At 39.5% G+C, this 19,098-nt stretch overlaps 1 protein-coding gene across 2 annotated transcripts in view; it reads right to left on the reverse strand.

Annotated features, from left to right (window-relative positions):
• epg5 (ectopic P-granules autophagy protein 5 homolog (C. elegans)) overlaps window positions 1-19,098 on the reverse strand; it is a 147,892-nt gene that overhangs the window by 68,283 nt on the left and 60,511 nt on the right. For both annotated transcript variants that reach the window (XM_043687752.2, XM_087989528.1), the window contains exons 15-21: window positions 16,509-16,631; window positions 14,000-14,259; window positions 10,818-10,958; window positions 9,154-9,298; window positions 4,265-4,462; window positions 3,759-3,869; window positions 1,863-1,985 (exon numbers count right to left, since the gene is read on the reverse strand). In XM_043687752.2, coding sequence (XP_043543687.2) covers window positions 1,863-1,985; window positions 3,759-3,869; window positions 4,265-4,462; window positions 9,154-9,298; window positions 10,818-10,958; window positions 14,000-14,259; window positions 16,509-16,631 — 1,101 coding nt within the window. The remainder of the gene's footprint in view (window positions 1-1,862; window positions 1,986-3,758; window positions 3,870-4,264; window positions 4,463-9,153; window positions 9,299-10,817; window positions 10,959-13,999; window positions 14,260-16,508; window positions 16,632-19,098) is intronic.

Raw genomic sequence — 19,098 nt, forward strand, 5'->3', positions numbered from 1 at the left:
TTACCTCGAGTTCAGTGTTTTTGGTTTGCATTTGTTCAAGGCTATAATGAAGTCAAGAACTAGGTGACTCTGGCTGAATCCAAACTGAATGTCAGTGAATAAGTATTACTGATTAAAAACCAGGTAACACCTCTATTGATAACACTTTTCATCACTACATTGGTGATCAAGAATAGACTGACAGTGCAGTAATTGACTGGATTGCATTTGCCCTGCTTTTATGGATAGGACATACCTGGGTAATACCTCAGACTTTTGGGTTATGCCAGTGTTGCAGTTGTACTGGAAGAACTTGGCTAGGGGAGTGGCATGTCTTAGAACATAAATCTTTGGTACTACATTTGAAATATATCTGGACTCAGCCTTTGCACCATCCAGTGCCTTCAGCTGTATTTTATCACAGATTGAAAGAAATTGGCTGAATACTGGCACCTGTACCTTGGGACCTGCCAGAAAGTCAGTCACTTATGATCTGCTAATAGCCACCTCCTTAGCCCAGCACTTCAAATATTAGCTACAGCACATTACAGAACATAGAAAACATCAGTACAGGAACAGGTCTTTCAGACTCCATTTCTATGCTGACCCATGATGCTATTCTAAAATAATTCCATCTGCCTGCCCATGGTCCAGATCCCTCTATTCCCTACATGTTCTCATGTCTGTCTAAATGCCTCTTAAACCTTGCTATTGTATCTACTTCTACCACCTTCCCTGACAACATGTTTGAGGCACCTACCATTCTCTGTGTAAAAAACTTGCCTTGCACATCTTTGTTAAACTTTCCTCTCTCACCTTAATTCTGTGCCCCTAGTAACTGACATTTCCAACCTGGGAAATAGACTCTGACTATAATCTCTATCCAAGCCCCTCATCATTCAATATACTTTTATCAGGTCACTCCCTCAGCCTCTAACACTTGCAAAAACAATCCAGGTTTGTCCAACCTCTCCTTATAGCTAATATACACCAAACCAGGCAACAACCTGGCAAATCTCTTTTGCACCCTCTCCAAAACCTCCATATCCTTCCTATGGTGTGGGGACCACAACTGCATACAATACTCTAAATGTGGCCTACCAAAGTCTGATACAGCTCCAACACAATTTGCCAAATGTTATATTCAAACCCCTGATTGATGAATGTAAGCATGTTATATGCTTTCTTTACAACTTATCCACTTGTGTTGCCAATTTCAGGGAGCTACAGACTTTCAAGATCTCTCTGCATATCAAAGTTCCTAACAGTTCTGCCTCATTGACAGAAGAGATCCCAAATAGGGTTCTGAAAACCATTACTAGACACACCCTCCCCCATACTCCCAACACAGTTTTGTTGGGATGCCTGGTATTCTGATCCATAACAGCCATCTTTCCTCTCAGTGATTTTTGTAAATATATTAGATTTTACAACAACCTTCCTTAATTAAGTACACTGTAATCCAAATAAATTACAAGAGACAAACAAAAAAGACATCAAATTCCTATCCTGCTGATCACCAGAAGCAGAAACAATTCCAGGTGAGGATGAAAGAAATGCTGTTAGAAGGGCAGCCAATACTGGTATATTTGGCAATTGTAAATGATAAAAGCACCAAATTTATCGATAACCAAATTCACCAATAAAAGTACCTTCCAGTTATCATATTTTATGAAATCATCCTGTTTGGACATGTTATGACACACACCACCATGGTATGTGGGACTTGAATCTGGAACTTCTGTGCCACAATACACATAAAATCAACAGATTTTGGCTAAATTGTACGCATTCACATAAATTAGTCTTCATACTCAATTAGATTGGTCAAGACACGATAAATCACATTATACACAATTAGCTTACATAGAGTTAATACATACCCTTAAGGCTTGATCTGGAGTAACTGATGGTTTATTGATTAATTCAAATTCCACATATCTACGGAGCTGAGAATCTTCTTCGAAGATTGCCTCCATGTTAAATATGATCCAGGAGAACCACACCTATTTAGAAGAAGTTGGTAAAGCATTGTGATACTGAACAGATATCTAACCTCAGTAATTCAGAAAATGAGACTTCTTTTTTTGCTTTGGTACAATAGCTTCTACGTGCATTCGATGCTTAAAAAACAATGAACGCACAAGTACCCAGTTTTTTCACCCATCCTAAATGTTAAACATCAGCAAGTCATTATACTTTAGAAGAACTCTGCCAAGCATTTATCCAATACCTCCTTTCACAGTAATTTTGACTTCAATTGCTGCACTGTTGGAGGCAAGACATTCTCACAGTTCCCATTTTAAAGTCACCCACTGTGTTACATCTGTGTTGTATTACTGTTCATTTTTGCCTTACGGCACCTGGGGCAGAGATGGAACTATTACTTGATGGCAGAAATTTTCTTTATAAATGTAGACATTGTTAAAGAATGGTCGATCACATTATTATAGTTTGTTAATATAGTTGTTAAGGTTGATAGAAAAACATGTGGAAGTGAATGGTCTGATCAGTAGGGAGCAGAGGGCTCTTGTGGAGCGGTCACAGTCTCCCAACCTAAAAGCCAGGAAGAACTGGGTTCAAATCCAACCTTGTCCAGAGGTGTGTAATAACATCTCCGAATAGATTGATTACAAAGATCTCCATCAGGTTTTGGGTCCTCTTCAGGACCCTACACCTGGACCAGGAGGCCCACGTTCAAGTGTCACCTGCTCCAGAGGTAAAAACATCTCTGAATAGAAAACTAGGTTAAATAAAAAAAAACCAAATAGGGAACAGAGGACTCTTGTGATTCAGTACTATTTCTCTTACCTCTGAGCCAGGGGGCCCAAGTTCATGTCCCATCTGCTCCAAAGGTGTGTAATAACATCTCTGAACCGGCTGGTTAGAAAATATCACAAAAGGGAAGTAGCAGGGATGCCAGTTGAGGTGAGGATGATTAGACTGGGCAAGTTTATAAACTCTCTCCATGAAGATCTGTATCTTGGTTTCTTTCCTGGCTGTGTTGGTGCAAACACCATCTCCAAGTTGTGCAAAGAACATGCACGTGCTCTGACATGATCCGACATCACAGAAGTGATGAACGTGAACATCACAGAATCAATGGACATGTAGGTGGTACCAAAAGTATGAATAATAGAATTCAGAACCCAGAAGTCTGAATCACTTGAATCCCATATTGATGTTGAGTGATGGGGGTCAGAGGGAAGTAGGAGGAGGAGGAAGAGGAGAAACACACATCAGCAGCCTGTGACATCAATCATCCAGAATGGACAGTGGTTGGATGGCCGAACAAGCAAGTGGCGAGAAACAGCAGATAGGCTGAGTGTTGTTGGAGCTGCAAATGGGGAATTTTCCATCATATCCTTGACTTGTGCCATGTAGATAATCGACAGGATTAGGGGAGTCAGTTGGTGATCTATTTACTGAAGGATTCTCTACCTCTGGCTGGTTCTTGTCGCTACTGTATTGATAAGGCTAGACAAGTTCAGTTTCTGGTCAAATGTAACCCTTGGATGTAGTTAATGGAAGATACAGTGAAAACAATGCCATCGAATGTAATAGGCAATAGCTAGATTCTCTCTTGTGGACATGATCATTGCTTGGCACTTGTGAGACGCAAATGTTGCTTGTCACTTGTCAGCCCAAAGCCCAATGTACAAGTTATTAAAAATATTTAAAGCAGGCTGTCTTGTTAGTGATGTGATTAGAATTTTAATATATCTAATATATATATATATATGTGTATGTGTGTGTGTGTCGTATAGAAAAGGATTTACCTCAGTTGAAGTGGCACTGCCTTCAATAAATGATGGAGTCAAGTTGCCAGCTAACATCCAGCTCATGAAAGAAGTGAACAATCCACGATCACCATGGTATCCAAGGGCACTCTAAACATTTTATTCAAATAAGAATACCTTTTTAGATATTTATAAGAAACAACACATCATATAACTGGATTTATACAACTGTAACAGGCTTCACTATTATAAATAAGAATTGTAAATGAGGAAACAAATTGACACATTATATGGACAGTCCTAAATAAATAATTAATTTTAATACTGTGCCTATTTTGCAATATAAAATGTAAATATGTGTTAAATGTTTTTAAATGAAAATTCTTAGCTAGTTTATGGTTTAAATTCTCTTACTGAACAGTGATAAATGAAGAAAGTTTTTCTAATGATATTTGGCTACTCTTTCATCTGCATGAAACCACGTGTATTCCATGTTCAGCTGTACTAACAGTTTTTTGACTAGTTTGAAGGTTTCTGCAAGATACCTTGTGCAGTTGATAAAGGGACTTTTGCAAACAGTCTTCCTGTTGATAAAGAAATGCCACCTTACAAAGGTTATTCATCAAATACAAAACACTTCTGTCTTTGTGCCAAAGTTGTTGGTTTGTCAAGATCTGAGTCCAAAATTCCAGAACAGCAGCTGCTCCAACTCTGTCAGGTTTATTGTTTTCTGAGATGTGAGTCTGTAAACATGAAAGGCAGTTAATTGATTTTTACAGCATCACATCCAAATGCATTAACTATTGTACTTATGTGAACATAAAAAGTAGTTCTCTGAAATACATCATATAAATGTCTTTCATGACCACTACACATGCTAAATCACTTCATGCTGATTAAGCACTTTTGAATAATCATTATAACAACATAAGCAGCTTGGAGACCAATTTTTGCAGAGCAAATTCCAGCCATGTGATAAAGGCCATGTAATCTGTTTTGTATTGCAAAATGAGGAATAAATATTATCCATGATGCTAGGGATAGCTGCCCCATTCTTCTTTGAATGAGTGTCAGGATTTCTGTTATATCCATCTGAGAAGGCAGACCAGTCTACTGTTGAATCTCTCATCTGAAAGTCATTACTTCCCTATTGCATCAGGACTGTACTGGAGTGTCAGCCTCGATCTTTGTGCTCATGTCCTGAAGTGAGACTTGAATTCATACCCTTCTCAACCAAACAGAATGTGCTACCACGTGAGCCATGACTGCACTTTTACTTGAACATTATCTAGCATTCTTTGTAATACTCAATTTTGACACCATCTTATGGAGAACATACAGAAAAAAAACCTTGAAATTAAAAATTATATTTTGAACCATGTGAAACCTCAGACACCTTAAAGCTAATTCTAGGCAGTTCAAATGATATTTTTAAACCAAATGATTCTTAAAGGTCTGATCTAATTTTTTTTTATTTGTACACAAGATGTAGGAGTCACTCGCTGGGCCAGCATTTATTACCTACCCCTGCTTCCCCATTTACTGCAAGAGTCCACACTTTCAATAAATGCTCAGGGATGCCATCTGGGAAGAAGAAAAATCCAGGAACGCCTTAAAGAAAAGTCAGTTTGATCTTCTGTTGTCTAGTATATCATTATTTAATGCCAGGGAAGTATTTGCCAGCTAATGAGTATGATCTTATTTGCTAAACAATTAAGATTCTCATTATAACTTGTTACATGTGTGTTTAAAGTAATTGAAACTTAAAAGATAGACTTTTGCTTTTGGAGTCCAAATTAAGTAAATGCAAAAATCTGGAAAAACCTAATGATGCGCTGAAAAATTTAGAGAGTAAGAAGCTGATTTTCAAACTGAAGATCTACTCAGAATAAAACATGAGAGGTTAGGATATGTAGAGTAAGAGGGATAAAAGTTTCATGTGGATCACGTGAAACTATTAAGATTTGTTTATAAATTAGTACATCCAAATACAAGTACTTCTTAGAATACAGTAGTAGCAACTAGTCTAAGTGGAAAGAAACCAGACTTTGGATGGAGCTATCCCCAGAACTGAATAAATATCCTGAAGTAGCCAGATTCACCCACCTTGGCACAGTAGGATCTGTTTGCAAGAGATTAAGTAGAAATACTGTCAAAGCTGTCAGGTGACTGTAGATGTCTACGGGATACAGGCATTACTGATCAATTGACTACCCATTCCTATCTATTCTCAAAGATAATGGCAAAAGTCCATCTCCTTCTTCTGCCTCAATTCATGTGGTGAACGTAGAATGCTATTAGGGTAATAAATTACTGATCCAAGTTAGGATGGTTGTGTGCCTTGGAGGAGACTTTTGAGGGAGAAAATACCCAAGGTCCTATATCTTCTTCCTCAGTGGTGCAAGCTGTAGTTTGAGAAGGTTATTAATTCTTCCATGGATGTGGAAGTTATTAATTCTTCCATGGATTGGTAGAGTCCTTGGCCTTTTGTCACCTAATCCTCAATGCCCTCAAACTGTCTGGCTTACTGGACAACAAGTTAACAAGATATGATGGCTCAGATCCTGGCCACACCAAGGCTGACTGGCAGATGTCCTTCCCTAAAGAATAATTAGTTTACCAGACAGGATTTTATAACACTCAACGATAGTGGTCACAGTCACCATCACTGAGACTAACTTTATAATCCAGATTTATGAAATGAATTTAAATTTCCCCAGCTGCCCAGGGTTTGTGTACTTCCCCAGAGGATTAGCCTAAACCTCTGGATTACTAGCCTAGTGACTGCCATAAGACCATAAGACATAGGAGCGGAAGTAAGGCCAGTCGGCCCATCGAGTCCACTCCACCATTCAATCATGGCTGATGGGCATTTCAACTCCACTTACCCGCATTCTCCCCGTAGCCCTTAATTCCTTGTGACATCAAGAATTTATCAATTTCTGCCTTGAAGACATTTAGCGTCCCAGCCTCCACTGCACTCTGTGGCAATGAATTCCACAGGCCCACCACTCTCTGGCTGAAGAAATGTCTCCGCATTTCTGTTCCGAATATACCCCCTCTAATTCTAAGGCTGTGTCCACGGGTCCTAGTCTTCTCGCCTAATGGAAACAATTTCCTAGCATCCACCCTCCACAAGCCATGTATTATCTTGTAAGTTTCTATTAGATCTCCCCTTAATCTTCTAAACTCCAATGAATACAATCCCAGGATCCTCAGCCGTTCCTCATATGTTAGACCTACCGTTCCAGGGATCATCCGTGTGAATCTCTGCTGGACACGCTCCAGTGCCAGTATGTCCTTCCTGAGGTGTGGGGACCAAAACTGGACACAGTACTCCAAATGGGGCCTAACCAGAGCTTTATAAAGTCTCAGTAGCACAACAGTGCTTTTATATTCCAACCCTCTTGAGATAATTGACAACATTGCATTCGCTTTCTTAATCACGGACTCAACCTGCATGTTTACCTTTAGAGAATCCTCAACTAGCACTCCCGGATCCTCTGTACTTTGGCTTTACGAATTTTCTCACCATTTAGAAAGTAGTCCATGCTTGTATTCTTTTTTCCAAAGTGCAAGACCTCGCATTTGCTCACATTGAATTCCATCAGCCATTTCCTGGACCACTCTTCCAAACTGTCTAGATCCTTCTGCAGCCTCTCCACTTCCTCAGTACTACCTGCCCGTCCACCTAACTTTGTATCATCGGCAAACTTCGCTAGAATGCCCCCAGTCCCTTCATCCAGATCATTAATATATAATGTGAACATCTGCGGCCCCAACACTGAACCCTGCGGGACACCGCTTGTCACCGGCTGCCATTCCGAAAAAGAACCTTTTATCCCAACTCTCTGCCTTCTGTCAGACAACCAATCCTCAATCCATACCAGTAGCTCACCTCGAACACCATGGGTCCTCACCTTGCTCAGCAGCCTCCCCTGTGGCACCTTATCAAAGGCCTTTTGTAAGTCTAGGTAGATAACATCCACTGGGTTTCCCTGGTCTAACCAACTTGTCACCTCTTCAAAGAACTCCAACAGGTTTGTCAGGCACGACCTCCCCTTACTAAATCCATGTTCTAATCCGACCCTGCTCTTCCATTATACCAACATCTCTCCAGTTTCTTTATTTGAGGAAGACCTGTTTCAAAGTTGCTGCAGTATATTTTGTAGCTGATACAACCTGAAGTTTATTGCAGTGTGGTGAAGGGATGTAATGCTTAACATTGAGGAATGGGTGCTGATCAAGCCGGCTACTTTGGCCTGGCTGGCATCAAACTTCAAATGCCTTTGGAGCTGCAGTACACCAGGAAAATTGAGCACAGAATGCCGAGCTTCTAACCTGTTGTAGCCATGGCATTTCTTGTTCAAAGATCTCAAATGTTCAGCTACACAAGAAATCTAACTATGAAATAGTGACTTAAGTGATTTTCCACAATGCATGTAAAGTTATTCATTATTAAGTAACATCCAGCTGATATTGTGTTAACAATAGATCTTGTTCAATTGGGATAAATGCTTTATAACAGTGCAGCTGGAATAGAATCACACATAGAAGTCAGCAGCAATGACCATCCTAAGAAAGGTGACCAGAAAGATTAGTGATCTCTGGTGTGGATTTTCTCTTTCCTGACAGTTGTATAATTTGGTATAGATCAAAGTGGTTGTTCTAGCTATAGTAATGGCATCAAGCAATCAATCACACTGAAGTATTCTCTCACACACAAAACCAGGTTAACTAATCTGTTTAATCTCCACTTTAAATTTCATGGCGAGTGAAACAAATGATCAGGATGTAGCAGTAGTATGAAAGTTGAAGGTGAAATGTTAAACATTTAAAAAAATGAATATTTATAAACAAAATGGATAAATCTGACAATCTACAAATATAGTATTCATTTTCCACAGCCAGAGAGGTTTCTCAATGGTGATAATGAACTTATTAAAAACCTAATTATATGGCAAGGTTTTCATTTCAGCAGCTCTGTTTCTTGCTGGGTATGGTTGTATCCCTTGATGGTAAAATCTGCTTGTTCAAAAGGTTCTACTGCAAGACTAATCATGTGGAAGAGCAATTTCTTATTGGCTTAGTAATTTCTAAATAACTGCAGTCTGAGGGGGGATCCTTTGGAGAACTGGTAGCAACTTTTGATTTCTGTGTTTAATTGTACTTCTGTCCTTTTCAGAGGAGAAATGATGGTAAGCACAGGCAGTTTTGAGGCTAATCTAATCCTGGCTGATTACTGGTTAAAAGTGGCAGTGTTTGCATCTGTGGCAACATGTGACACAAGTACATTACAACAATGATGACACTTCGGAAAACATTTTGAGACATTCTGATGCCAGTGAAGGGTACTACATGAATGCAAGTCAATGTTCTTGGTTTGATAATTTCTTGTATCAATCCTTCATGAGCATTATCTAATTAACTATACCTGGATCATGCTGTTTAACAATTTAATGTTTTCTCCATAGCTGATGCCAGTCAAATGTTGTGCTACTTTCTGGGTCACTTGCTGAGTCATTCCCTGAAGTATACCACTATCAATCTGCAGAAAAAGCTGCATATACATTAAAAACCTGAAGTAGAGGAAGAAAGAAAGAAAGAGTGAGTTTTTAAATTTGCTTAATATTAAATTTCCTCATCATAATTCAAAACTACATTTGGTGTTGAGACAGAACATAACAGATATTGTTAGTAAACAGTAATACAGAGGTTTTAGAAACTGAGAATAATCATTACTAGGGAAAATGTACAGTGCAAACTTTTGAGATCGAAGACAGACAAATCGCCAGGTCCTGATGGTCTAAATCCAAGTATCTTAATGGAAGTGGCAGCATAGAGAGTGGATTCATTGTTTATAGCATTCCAAAATTCCCTGGATATGAGAAAGGTTACAGTGGATTGGAGAAGTATTTGTGTAACACCCTTATTCAAAAAGGAGGAAGACAAGAAGTGGGAAAACTGTAGACAATTGAGATTAATAAGTATGGTTGGGAAACTGTTAGAATCCATTGTTAAGAAGGTTATAAAAGCACTTTGGAAAGTCAAAACACAATGTACCATGGTTTTATGAAGGATAAATCATATTTGACTAATTTGCCTAGAGTTTTTTCGAAGATATACAAGAAAGGCGAATAATGGGGATCCTGTAGATGTAATATATCTGGACTTCAGGAGGCATTGGATGTTACACAAAAGACTAATACACAAGGTTAAGATCACACATGGTTAGGGATAATTTGTTAGTGGTGCTGTTACATGACGAGTATGGGGAGCTGTTGAAAAGACCCAGGGAAGGATGTACTTTGTTCAACCCCACTTTTGAGTTCTCCTCCACCCCCCCACCCCAACTTTATGCTACCAACGTCACTCCCCACAGGTGTCCCTTCATGATTCCTCTTCATTCAGGCCTCACCATACAACCCCAGACCCCCAGCTGTGTGGGCAGCTGCCACACCTCAATTTGGGGAACCGCCTTCCCCATTTGGACTGAAATGAAGACATAATGCTCAGACAGAGTTAGGCTCCCCAATAATGAGTATTAGCAGACAGCCCCTCCTTTAAAATGAAAAGTGAGAAATTGAGGAAGCAAAAAGAACTATTGGAGATGAATCCTGTGGTCTGAATGTGCTAGTTTAGACAAGAATTAAAAAAACTTTCATAACATTAAAACAATTTGAGTGATTTGTGATAGTCTAATTCTTTCAGAATTAATTAGTTAATAAATATCAAGCAATTTTGTGACCTTAATCTTCACTGATAAATATAACTTTTAAAAATGTAATTTAACAGTCAGGTTGCATCATTCAAATCTAGGTGATGATAAATATGACTCAAATAAGAATTTAATTCAAAATTGTTAACAAGTGCATTGAAAAGCGTATCAAGGAAATGTAACATCCAAAGTCAGTATGATGCACACAAACTATACTCTAACTTTAGCAAATAGTTGTTCTGTCTTTCAACACTGAGAAACTTTAAAGCATTTTGTTATTTGTTGTGGAATCGTAAGCCATTACTCTCAACAAGTATATTCTAAAGAAGAATAGGAGAGTTTTATTTTTGAAGCAGAATGTAAGTTAGCTTCTACTTAACTGCTCATTTTTCAGAAGATAATATTGGCATCGGTAGAAGAGTGGCAAGATCTTATCCAACACGTGGACTACTGCTTTAAGATGTTTTGACTGCACAAGTACACCCAGCAAAGGTATTCCTTCAGAGCAGAACTTGTCAATGCTAAAAGATATTTTAAAACATGAGCAGATTCAGACAATCATAATACGGACTTTATATCTTTAATTAAAACCTGTAAGCATTTAAGCTGCTTTATGGGCTACAGCATGCAACAATTAATAGAGGATTCCAGGAGAAAATGCCATGAAATATGTTAACATATTGCCATGGAGATGAAGGCCATGGCACAATATTTTTCCCTGTCACACTAAAATATAAAGAGGAGTTACTTGTCATTTGAACGTGTCTCAATTATGACTATTAATTTTCAACTTTCACAGTATGCAAATGTATAAAAGGATGCTACAGCTACATCTTTCCAAATGTAGCTGACTCACGGTTTAGAAAACAACATTATTTAACTAAGAACCAAGTAATAAAATAGAGATGCAGGGCAAGGTTTTGTGTTGTACCCTGCATTTGGGAGCTGTAGATCACAGTGACCACTTCTGCAGTAAGCTTTGGTTGCTTGAAGAACTCCTGTTCAGAGTTGATGATCTGCAGTCTGAGCTTCAAACCAGAGTGCTGTGTTTCAGGAGACAGTCACACCCCTCAGAATAATTACCTCAAATTTAGTCAGTGGTAAGGGACAGAAGGGTGCATCAACAAGGAGTCCAGGAGGTCATGCTGAAGAGGCCCGAGTCCTTGAGCTTGTCGAACAGATTTAAGACTTTTGGTCCTTAAATGGACGAGAGAAGGGATTGTAGGGAAGATGTGCAAATTGATCATAGCACCATGGTATGGAGAACCATTCAAGAGTGTTGTCACCTTGGGGTGGTATGGTGGCACAGTGGTTAGCACTGCTGCCTTATAGCACTAGGGACCCAGGTTCAATTCCCATCTTGGTGACTGTCTGTATGGAGTTTGCACATTCTCCCCATGTCTGCATGGGTTTCTTCCAGATGCTCCAGCTTCCTCCCACAATCCAAAGATGCGCAGGTCAGGTGAACTGGCCATGCTAAATTGCCCACACTGTTCAGGGATTTGTAAATTAGTTGCGTTAGTCAGAGGTAAGTGCAGGGTAGGGGAATGAGTTTGGGTGGATTACCCTTTGGAGGGTCAGTGTGGAATTGTTGGGCCCAATGGCCTGTTTCCACAGTATACGGATTCTATGAAGTGGGGAGAAAAGAGAAATTATGTTGTAATTGGGGATAGTATAGTTTGGGGTATAGTTCCCATTTCTCTGTGGCCAAGATTGAGAGTCTTGAGTGCTGCCTGCCTGGTGCTCAGGTTAAGAATGTCTCATCTGGGCTGCAGAGGAACAGAGTCGAAGGGGAAAGATCCAGTCGCTATGGTCCACATAGATACCAATAATATGACAGAAAGAGGAAAGAGACTAAACTAATCATTGACATTTAGAAGAATGAGAGGTGATCTCATTGAAACATAAGATTTTTAAGGGGGTTGACAGGATAAATGCTGAAAAAATGTTTCCCTGCATTGGAGAGTTTAGGACCAGCGAGTATAGTCTCAGAATAAAAGGGTGCCACTCTATGACGGAGATGAGGAGGAATTTCTTCCCTCAAAGAGTTAAGTGTCTTTGGAACTCCTTGCCACAGAGAGCTGTGGGGGCACAGTACTTGCGTATATCTAAGGCTGAGATCGACTGATTCTTGATCAGTGGGGGAAATCAAAGGTTATGGAGGAAGGACAGGAAAGTGGACATGAGGAATGTTGAATCAGCCATGATCCTATTGAATTGTTCAGCAGACCTGAGGGGCTGAACAGCCTACTCCTGTTCCTATTTCTTACGGTCTTTATTTAAATGTTCTAAAAAGCTGTATAGTAAGAATTATTGCCCTGATTGACATATATATGTGGACAGGCACATGGAGAGCAGTGAGTTGAGGGGTGCGTAGGTTAAGTTACTATTTTTTACATTAGGATTAAACCTCGGCACAACATCGTGGGCCAAAGGGCCTGTTCTGTGCTGTACTTTTCTATATACTATTTATTGGATACTGTGTACAATGCGAGAGGATAATATCATATCCAGTTTTAACAGCATCCATGATCAACATCTTGCTGCCCAGATTCACACATGTAGAGTTTCAAACTCCAGCACAGATTCTTGACTTTGGAGTAGGAGCAGCAAGGCGAACAAAACTAAGGTGATGGTCATCAGTGACCTTCACTCCATTTTAAGGTCAGAATTTAGCATGTCAGCTGGGAAGTGTAAATTGCTTAGCACCATCTGCGTATTCGTACATTTAAGCAGTGTCCATAATCTAGTAAAACCTGGACAACATTTGGGCTTGGGCTGATTTATGACAAGTTACATTTGTGCTCCACAAGTACCAAGCAATGACTTGAAAATATATTGTTATTCCTTTACTGTTGTCAGGTCATATTCCTGAATCTCCCTTCCTTACAGCACTGGTTCAACAATATCCTTTAGGGAAGAAAATGTGCCATCCTTATAATGCTTGGCAATATTTGACTCCAGACCACAGGAAAGTGTTTGATTCTTAACTGCCCTCAGGGTAATGACGAACGACACAGCAAATTCTGGTCTAGCCAGAGATGCCCAAATCCCACAAACAAATAAAAAACAAACATCAACTTGCTGCGGTTCAAAAAAAGCAACTTACCATCAGCTCTCAAGGACCTATTAAGAATGGTTAATAAATACTAAATCTTATCCCATGGAAAGAAAAAAGAAACTCTGCACAAATAATTCCCCAATGTCAAACAACGTGACAATATTATTGGCAAGAGAAAATAACTGAAGACAAGTTCAGCGTTGTTGTATTACATAACCCAAAGGTGAAACAGGAGACCTGGAAGCCTTCAAAAGGAACTGTTTCTTGACCGCCCCCTTTTGATTGATATAGGGGTTGGATTTGCTGGAAAATTATTCAATTAAACCTGTTGGACTATAACCTGGTGTTGTGTGATTTTTAACTTTGTGCACCCCAGTCCAACACTGGCATCTCCGAATCATTATTCAAAAACGTTAACACTTCTTTACAGTAACCTCTTTTTTTTCAAAGATGCATAGCTAATCTTACTCTTGAACATGACATTTCCTATTCACATCATACCTGTGACCTATTGATGTCATTGATAATGCAAGATAACAACCAATAGGAATGCCACCTTTCACAGCTTTAGAAAGAGGATGGAAGTTAGGCGACTCATTCAATTCAGGCGCAGTAAAAGAGCTGTTAAATGGTGACTGATCCTGGGTACTGCAGGGTTGATTATTGCACAACTTCAGCCGAACAACCAATTCCCATGCCCAATGATTAAATAATGCCTCAGGAGTCTGATTCAGGCGAACAACATTAGCCAAATATGACACCTATAATTAAAAGATCAAAAGTGTTAATATGTAGTAGCAATACAATTCAAATGTTTAATTAGCACAAGATTATTACCAAGCAAAAGTTTGGCTCACTGCATTACAAATGACTGAAGTATATGGCAAAGTTTTAATATCATTATGTTAGGAATAATATGGTGACACTTCTTCATTTTATTTAAAAGAATTTCTTGATCCTCAATAATGTCAATACAAAAGACTTTGCACAAATGTCCCAAGGTGCCTAGTAATACAAATGTCAGTCTTTAACCATTTTGATTCATTCCATTTGATATCAAGTTGGCTGAGTGCATTTGATACGGAAACATCAATGGGGCGCTTACACCATCCTAGATGTTGTGCAGAAGATTCCAAACCTAGTTGTGCTAGTAGCCATGATATTCCAGTATAACTACAAAAAACAGGCTGTTAGTGTGGGAATTGCTCATGTACAACCAGTCCACAAATAAAAGGACAAATTCAACCACTCTCTGTTCACTTCACTCTGTCTAATCTCAAGTATCAGCAAAATGACAAAAAGTGTAATTGACTATTATGATCCATGATTTCCAGGATTGTTATGGAAATATTAACATTTATTCATGAGCACAGATAAAAATTTGAAATTTGGAAACCAGGTTTAAACCCAGCTGGACTCTGCAATTACAAACTGCAGAGCAGGAACAAACAGCATTCATGCAGCCTGGCCTTGGACAACCAACTTCATGTCAAAATCAGACAGGCCTTGAACTGCCTGACCAGGTGCTAACTGTTTCAGAGAGAATGTTCTTTCTACGTCCAGTGAACCTGCTTTGTTAGAAGAATGTTACGCAGACTTGGTGGCACCCAGTTTAAGGCCATGCTTTGCGATCTACAAATATGGAAGATAATCATTTCATTGAATCCTCTTGCTCCTGCCCATGTTAGTATTGGACACAGGCCACAATATCTTCCTGAAGAAGGGCTAATGCCCGAAACGTCGATTCTCCTGTTCCCTAGATGCTGCCTGACCTGCTGCGCTTTTCCAGCAACACATTTCCATCTCTGATCTCCAGACCTCACTTTCTCCACAATATCTTCAAGAGCATGAAGAGGGAGATAAAAGGTGCAGCTTTGAGCCTCAGCATTCTGCTTTTGCATCCTCAATGACAGCATCTCCAAAGAGCACCTTTGACTGGCAGCCGAGTTACACTGCATCCATCTATTTCAGTCTTAGCACTTGGCTCACAAAGCACCCTGTGTTGTTGCATTCTTTAATGCTGACATCCATATACAGAGGAACCTCGATTATTCGAATACCAATTATCCGAATGAGATCTCGAGGTCCCGATAGAAACATTACATCAAAGATGTGTTTCCAACAGTGATCGCGTCTTTTGTTTACAGTGATTAAACAGGCACCATCTTCAAATGACTGACCTCCCACCCTCTCTCTCTCTCCACACTTTCCCTGGAGGTCTATAGAGGGGTGTACTCTTCACCTCCGCAACCACTCCCCCCCTTTTCCCAGATAATCTCTTCAACATTGTCCTGTACAGGGCAAACATGAAATGTATCAAAAAGTTGCAGTAAAACGTTGTGTGTGTGTGTGCTATTTAGAGACTTACCGTACAAAGGCAGCTGTAGCAGCAGCAGCCTTGTTGTTGGTGTACAGTCTGGCTGCCCCGGAGAGGGGGTGGGGGGTGGTGTTGGATGGGGTTCTGGGGGCGTGGGGAGGCTTGTGGGCTTTGTGCTGGGGCGTTGTTGGACTGGGTTGGGGGGGGCGGGCAGTGTTGGATGGGGTTCTGGGAGTGTTGGGGGCTCGCGCGCTGTGTGCTGGGGTGAGGGGGCCGTGTTGGACCGGGTTAGAGGGTGGACGGTGTTGGAAGGGGTTTGGGGGGGGGTGGGGTCTCATGCGCTGTGATGCTGCCTTATCTTCTGAACAGGGAGCAGACTTTTGAAACTCCGAGCCCCAGAGGAAAAGCATTTAAATCGATTAACCGAATATTTGATTATTCAAACGAAATAGTGCCGCCCATCTTGTTCAGATAATCGAGGTTCCCCTGTACTTATTTTGAAATAATATGCAGATTAACAAAACTGCATTTCTCACATCTGACAGGCATTACAGTCAGCATATGCAGTCACTTCTTTATTTAGGCATTTTATTTGATAACTTTTATAATAAAAATATGCAAAAATATTTTGGAATATTTCACACATACTATTTCATAACATTGTTCAACTCGTGGGATTCTTGCATGTGTTACCTGTTTTATACTTTCAGAGATGAATCCACTGTAAGGCTTATCAGTGAGGTACTTCTGATATACTTCCAGAACCATCAATGCTACTTCTGTGTGAAGGGAAGCATCAAGTGCAAGGGTTGATTGCTATAAAATAAAACAAAATAGTACTTCAGAGATATTACTCTGTGTCAAAACACCTTAATCTGCATAACAGTTTTAAAATTTTCAGGTAAAATGTTTCTTTAATGATCTAACAAAATTACTTTTCATTACTTTTTGTAATTGTGTCCTATTTTTGGAGTATACTTTGAATTAGTATACTTTTTATTCCCAGAAAGGTCCCTTGTAATTCTATTTTAGTGTAGTTTGGATCCAATATACCCAGGACCAGATTGCCTATATCCTAGGGTCTTAAAGGAAGTGGCAGCAGAAATAATCCGTAACTTAAAATATTCCAAAATTGCCAGAAAGGTTCCAGCATATTGAAAAATGCTAATGCAACACATTTATTCAAAAGAGAGGGAAGCAGAAAGTAGGAAACCGCAGACCAGTTATTTAACGTGTCATGGTAAATTGTTCGAATTCATTATTATGGAAATAATAACAGGACATTTAGAAAGTCAAAATACAATCCATCAGAATTAGCATGGTTTTATGAAGGATAAATCATAACGACTAAGTTGCTTTGAAGATATAATAAGCAATATGGATAATGCGGATCCTGTGGATTTGTAAATCTGGACTTCTAGAAGGCATTCGATCAGGTGCCACATAGAAGATTGATACAATAAGTTAAGATCACATGCAGTTGGAAGCAATTTATTACCTTGGATACAGCATCAGCTAACGAACAGAAGGCAGAGAGTGAGATAAATGGGTCTTTTTCCAGTTGGTAAGATGTAACTAGTGGGGTGTCACACGGTTCAATCCTTGGGCCCAAACTACGTACAATCTATATTAATGATTTTGTTGCGGGGATAGATTTGTAGATGACACTAAAATAGGTGGGAAAATAAGGTGCAATGAAGAAATAAGAAATTTACAAATGGATATGGATAGGTTTAGGAAATGGGCCAAAATTTGGCAGATGAAGTCTAAAGTGGATAAGTGTGAGGTTATCCATTTTCATTGGAAGAATAGAAAGGCAATTTATTATCCAAAGAGAGACAAACTCCCGCGAGTTTCAGTGCAGATAGATCTGAATGTCCTTATGCATGAATTGCAGAAAACAGGTAGTTCTCCTATAATGCTGTAGTTGCATTCCAGCGAAATCTCACTTAATACAAAATTAAGTAATATAAATAATGGGGCCTATGGGAAAAGTGGGGCTGGGGCAGACGAGCAAAAAATATCACTTACGATAGCTTAAAAATCACCCAAAAGTCTAGCGCAAAGTGTAGTGCAGCCTGAATGAAGGTTGAAGTCATATTTATTAATTAAACAAAAGTAAACGTAACATAGTACATTTAAAAAATGTAAGAAAACTCTTCTCTTCAGTACCTCTCACACAAAGCTGCTCTGATGGCAGCTGACATTGGGGCATGCGCAGAATGGCATGATGACCAGTGCTAACATCAAGCATGCGCAGAATGGCGCAGACACTTCAGCATATGTGCAGTACAGCACGAAGGCTGGAACTGATGTTGTGCATGTGTGGAACAGCATGGACACTGGTGTATGCGCAGAACAGCACTAAGATTTAGGCATGGACATTGGCGCATTTGCAGAATGAAGCGTGCAAATCAATCCCTTATCATCTCTGTTGGGAAAGTGTTAGAATCAATTATCAAGAAAGCAATATCAGGACATTTGGAAAGTCAAAACACTAAACATCAGAATCAGCATGATTTTAGAAAGGCAAATCATGTTAGACTAATTTGCAAGAGTTCTTCGGAGATGTAACCAGCGAAGTGCATAATGGGGATCCTATAGATGTAATATATCTGGACTTCCAGAAGGCGTTTGATAAGGTGCCATACAAAAAGTTAATTCAGAAGGTTAGATCCTATGGGATTAGGGGTAATTTATTAGCTTGGATAGGTGACTGGCTGATTGACAGAAGACAGAGTGTTAAGATAAATAGGATACTTTCTGGATGATAACAAGTAATTAGTTGGTTGCCACAGGGTTCGGTCCTTGGGTTCCAGCTGTTTACAATCTACATAATGACTTGGATACAGGGATCAAAGGCTCAATAGCCAGATTTGTGGATAACGCAAAAATAGGTGGGATGGTAAATTGCAATGAAGAAATAAGAACCTTACAAATGGATATAGATAGGTTAGGAGAGTGAGTCAAAATGTGGCAGATGGGGTTGAATGTGGATAAGTGTGAGGTCATGGATTTAGGTCAGAAAAACAGAACAGTGACCTATTATCTAAATGGAGGGATACTTCGGAGTACTCAATTTCAGAGAGATCTCGGTATCCTCATTCATGAGTCACAGAAAACTAGCATGCAGGTACAGCAGATAAATAAAGCAAATGGAATGTTGGCTTTTATAGTTAAAGGTAAGGAAGTATTGTTGCAACTATACAGGCATTGGTGAGACCACCTTGGAGTATTGTGCACAATTTTGGTCCCCTTATTTGAGGAAAGATGTAGAGACATT

Source organism: Chiloscyllium plagiosum, unplaced genomic scaffold (assembly GCF_037043375.1).
Source record: "Chiloscyllium plagiosum isolate Xiang-an unplaced genomic scaffold, Cpla_swu_hap1 HiC_scaffold_1, whole genome shotgun sequence".
NCBI lineage: Eukaryota > Metazoa > Chordata > Chondrichthyes > Orectolobiformes > Hemiscylliidae > Chiloscyllium > Chiloscyllium plagiosum.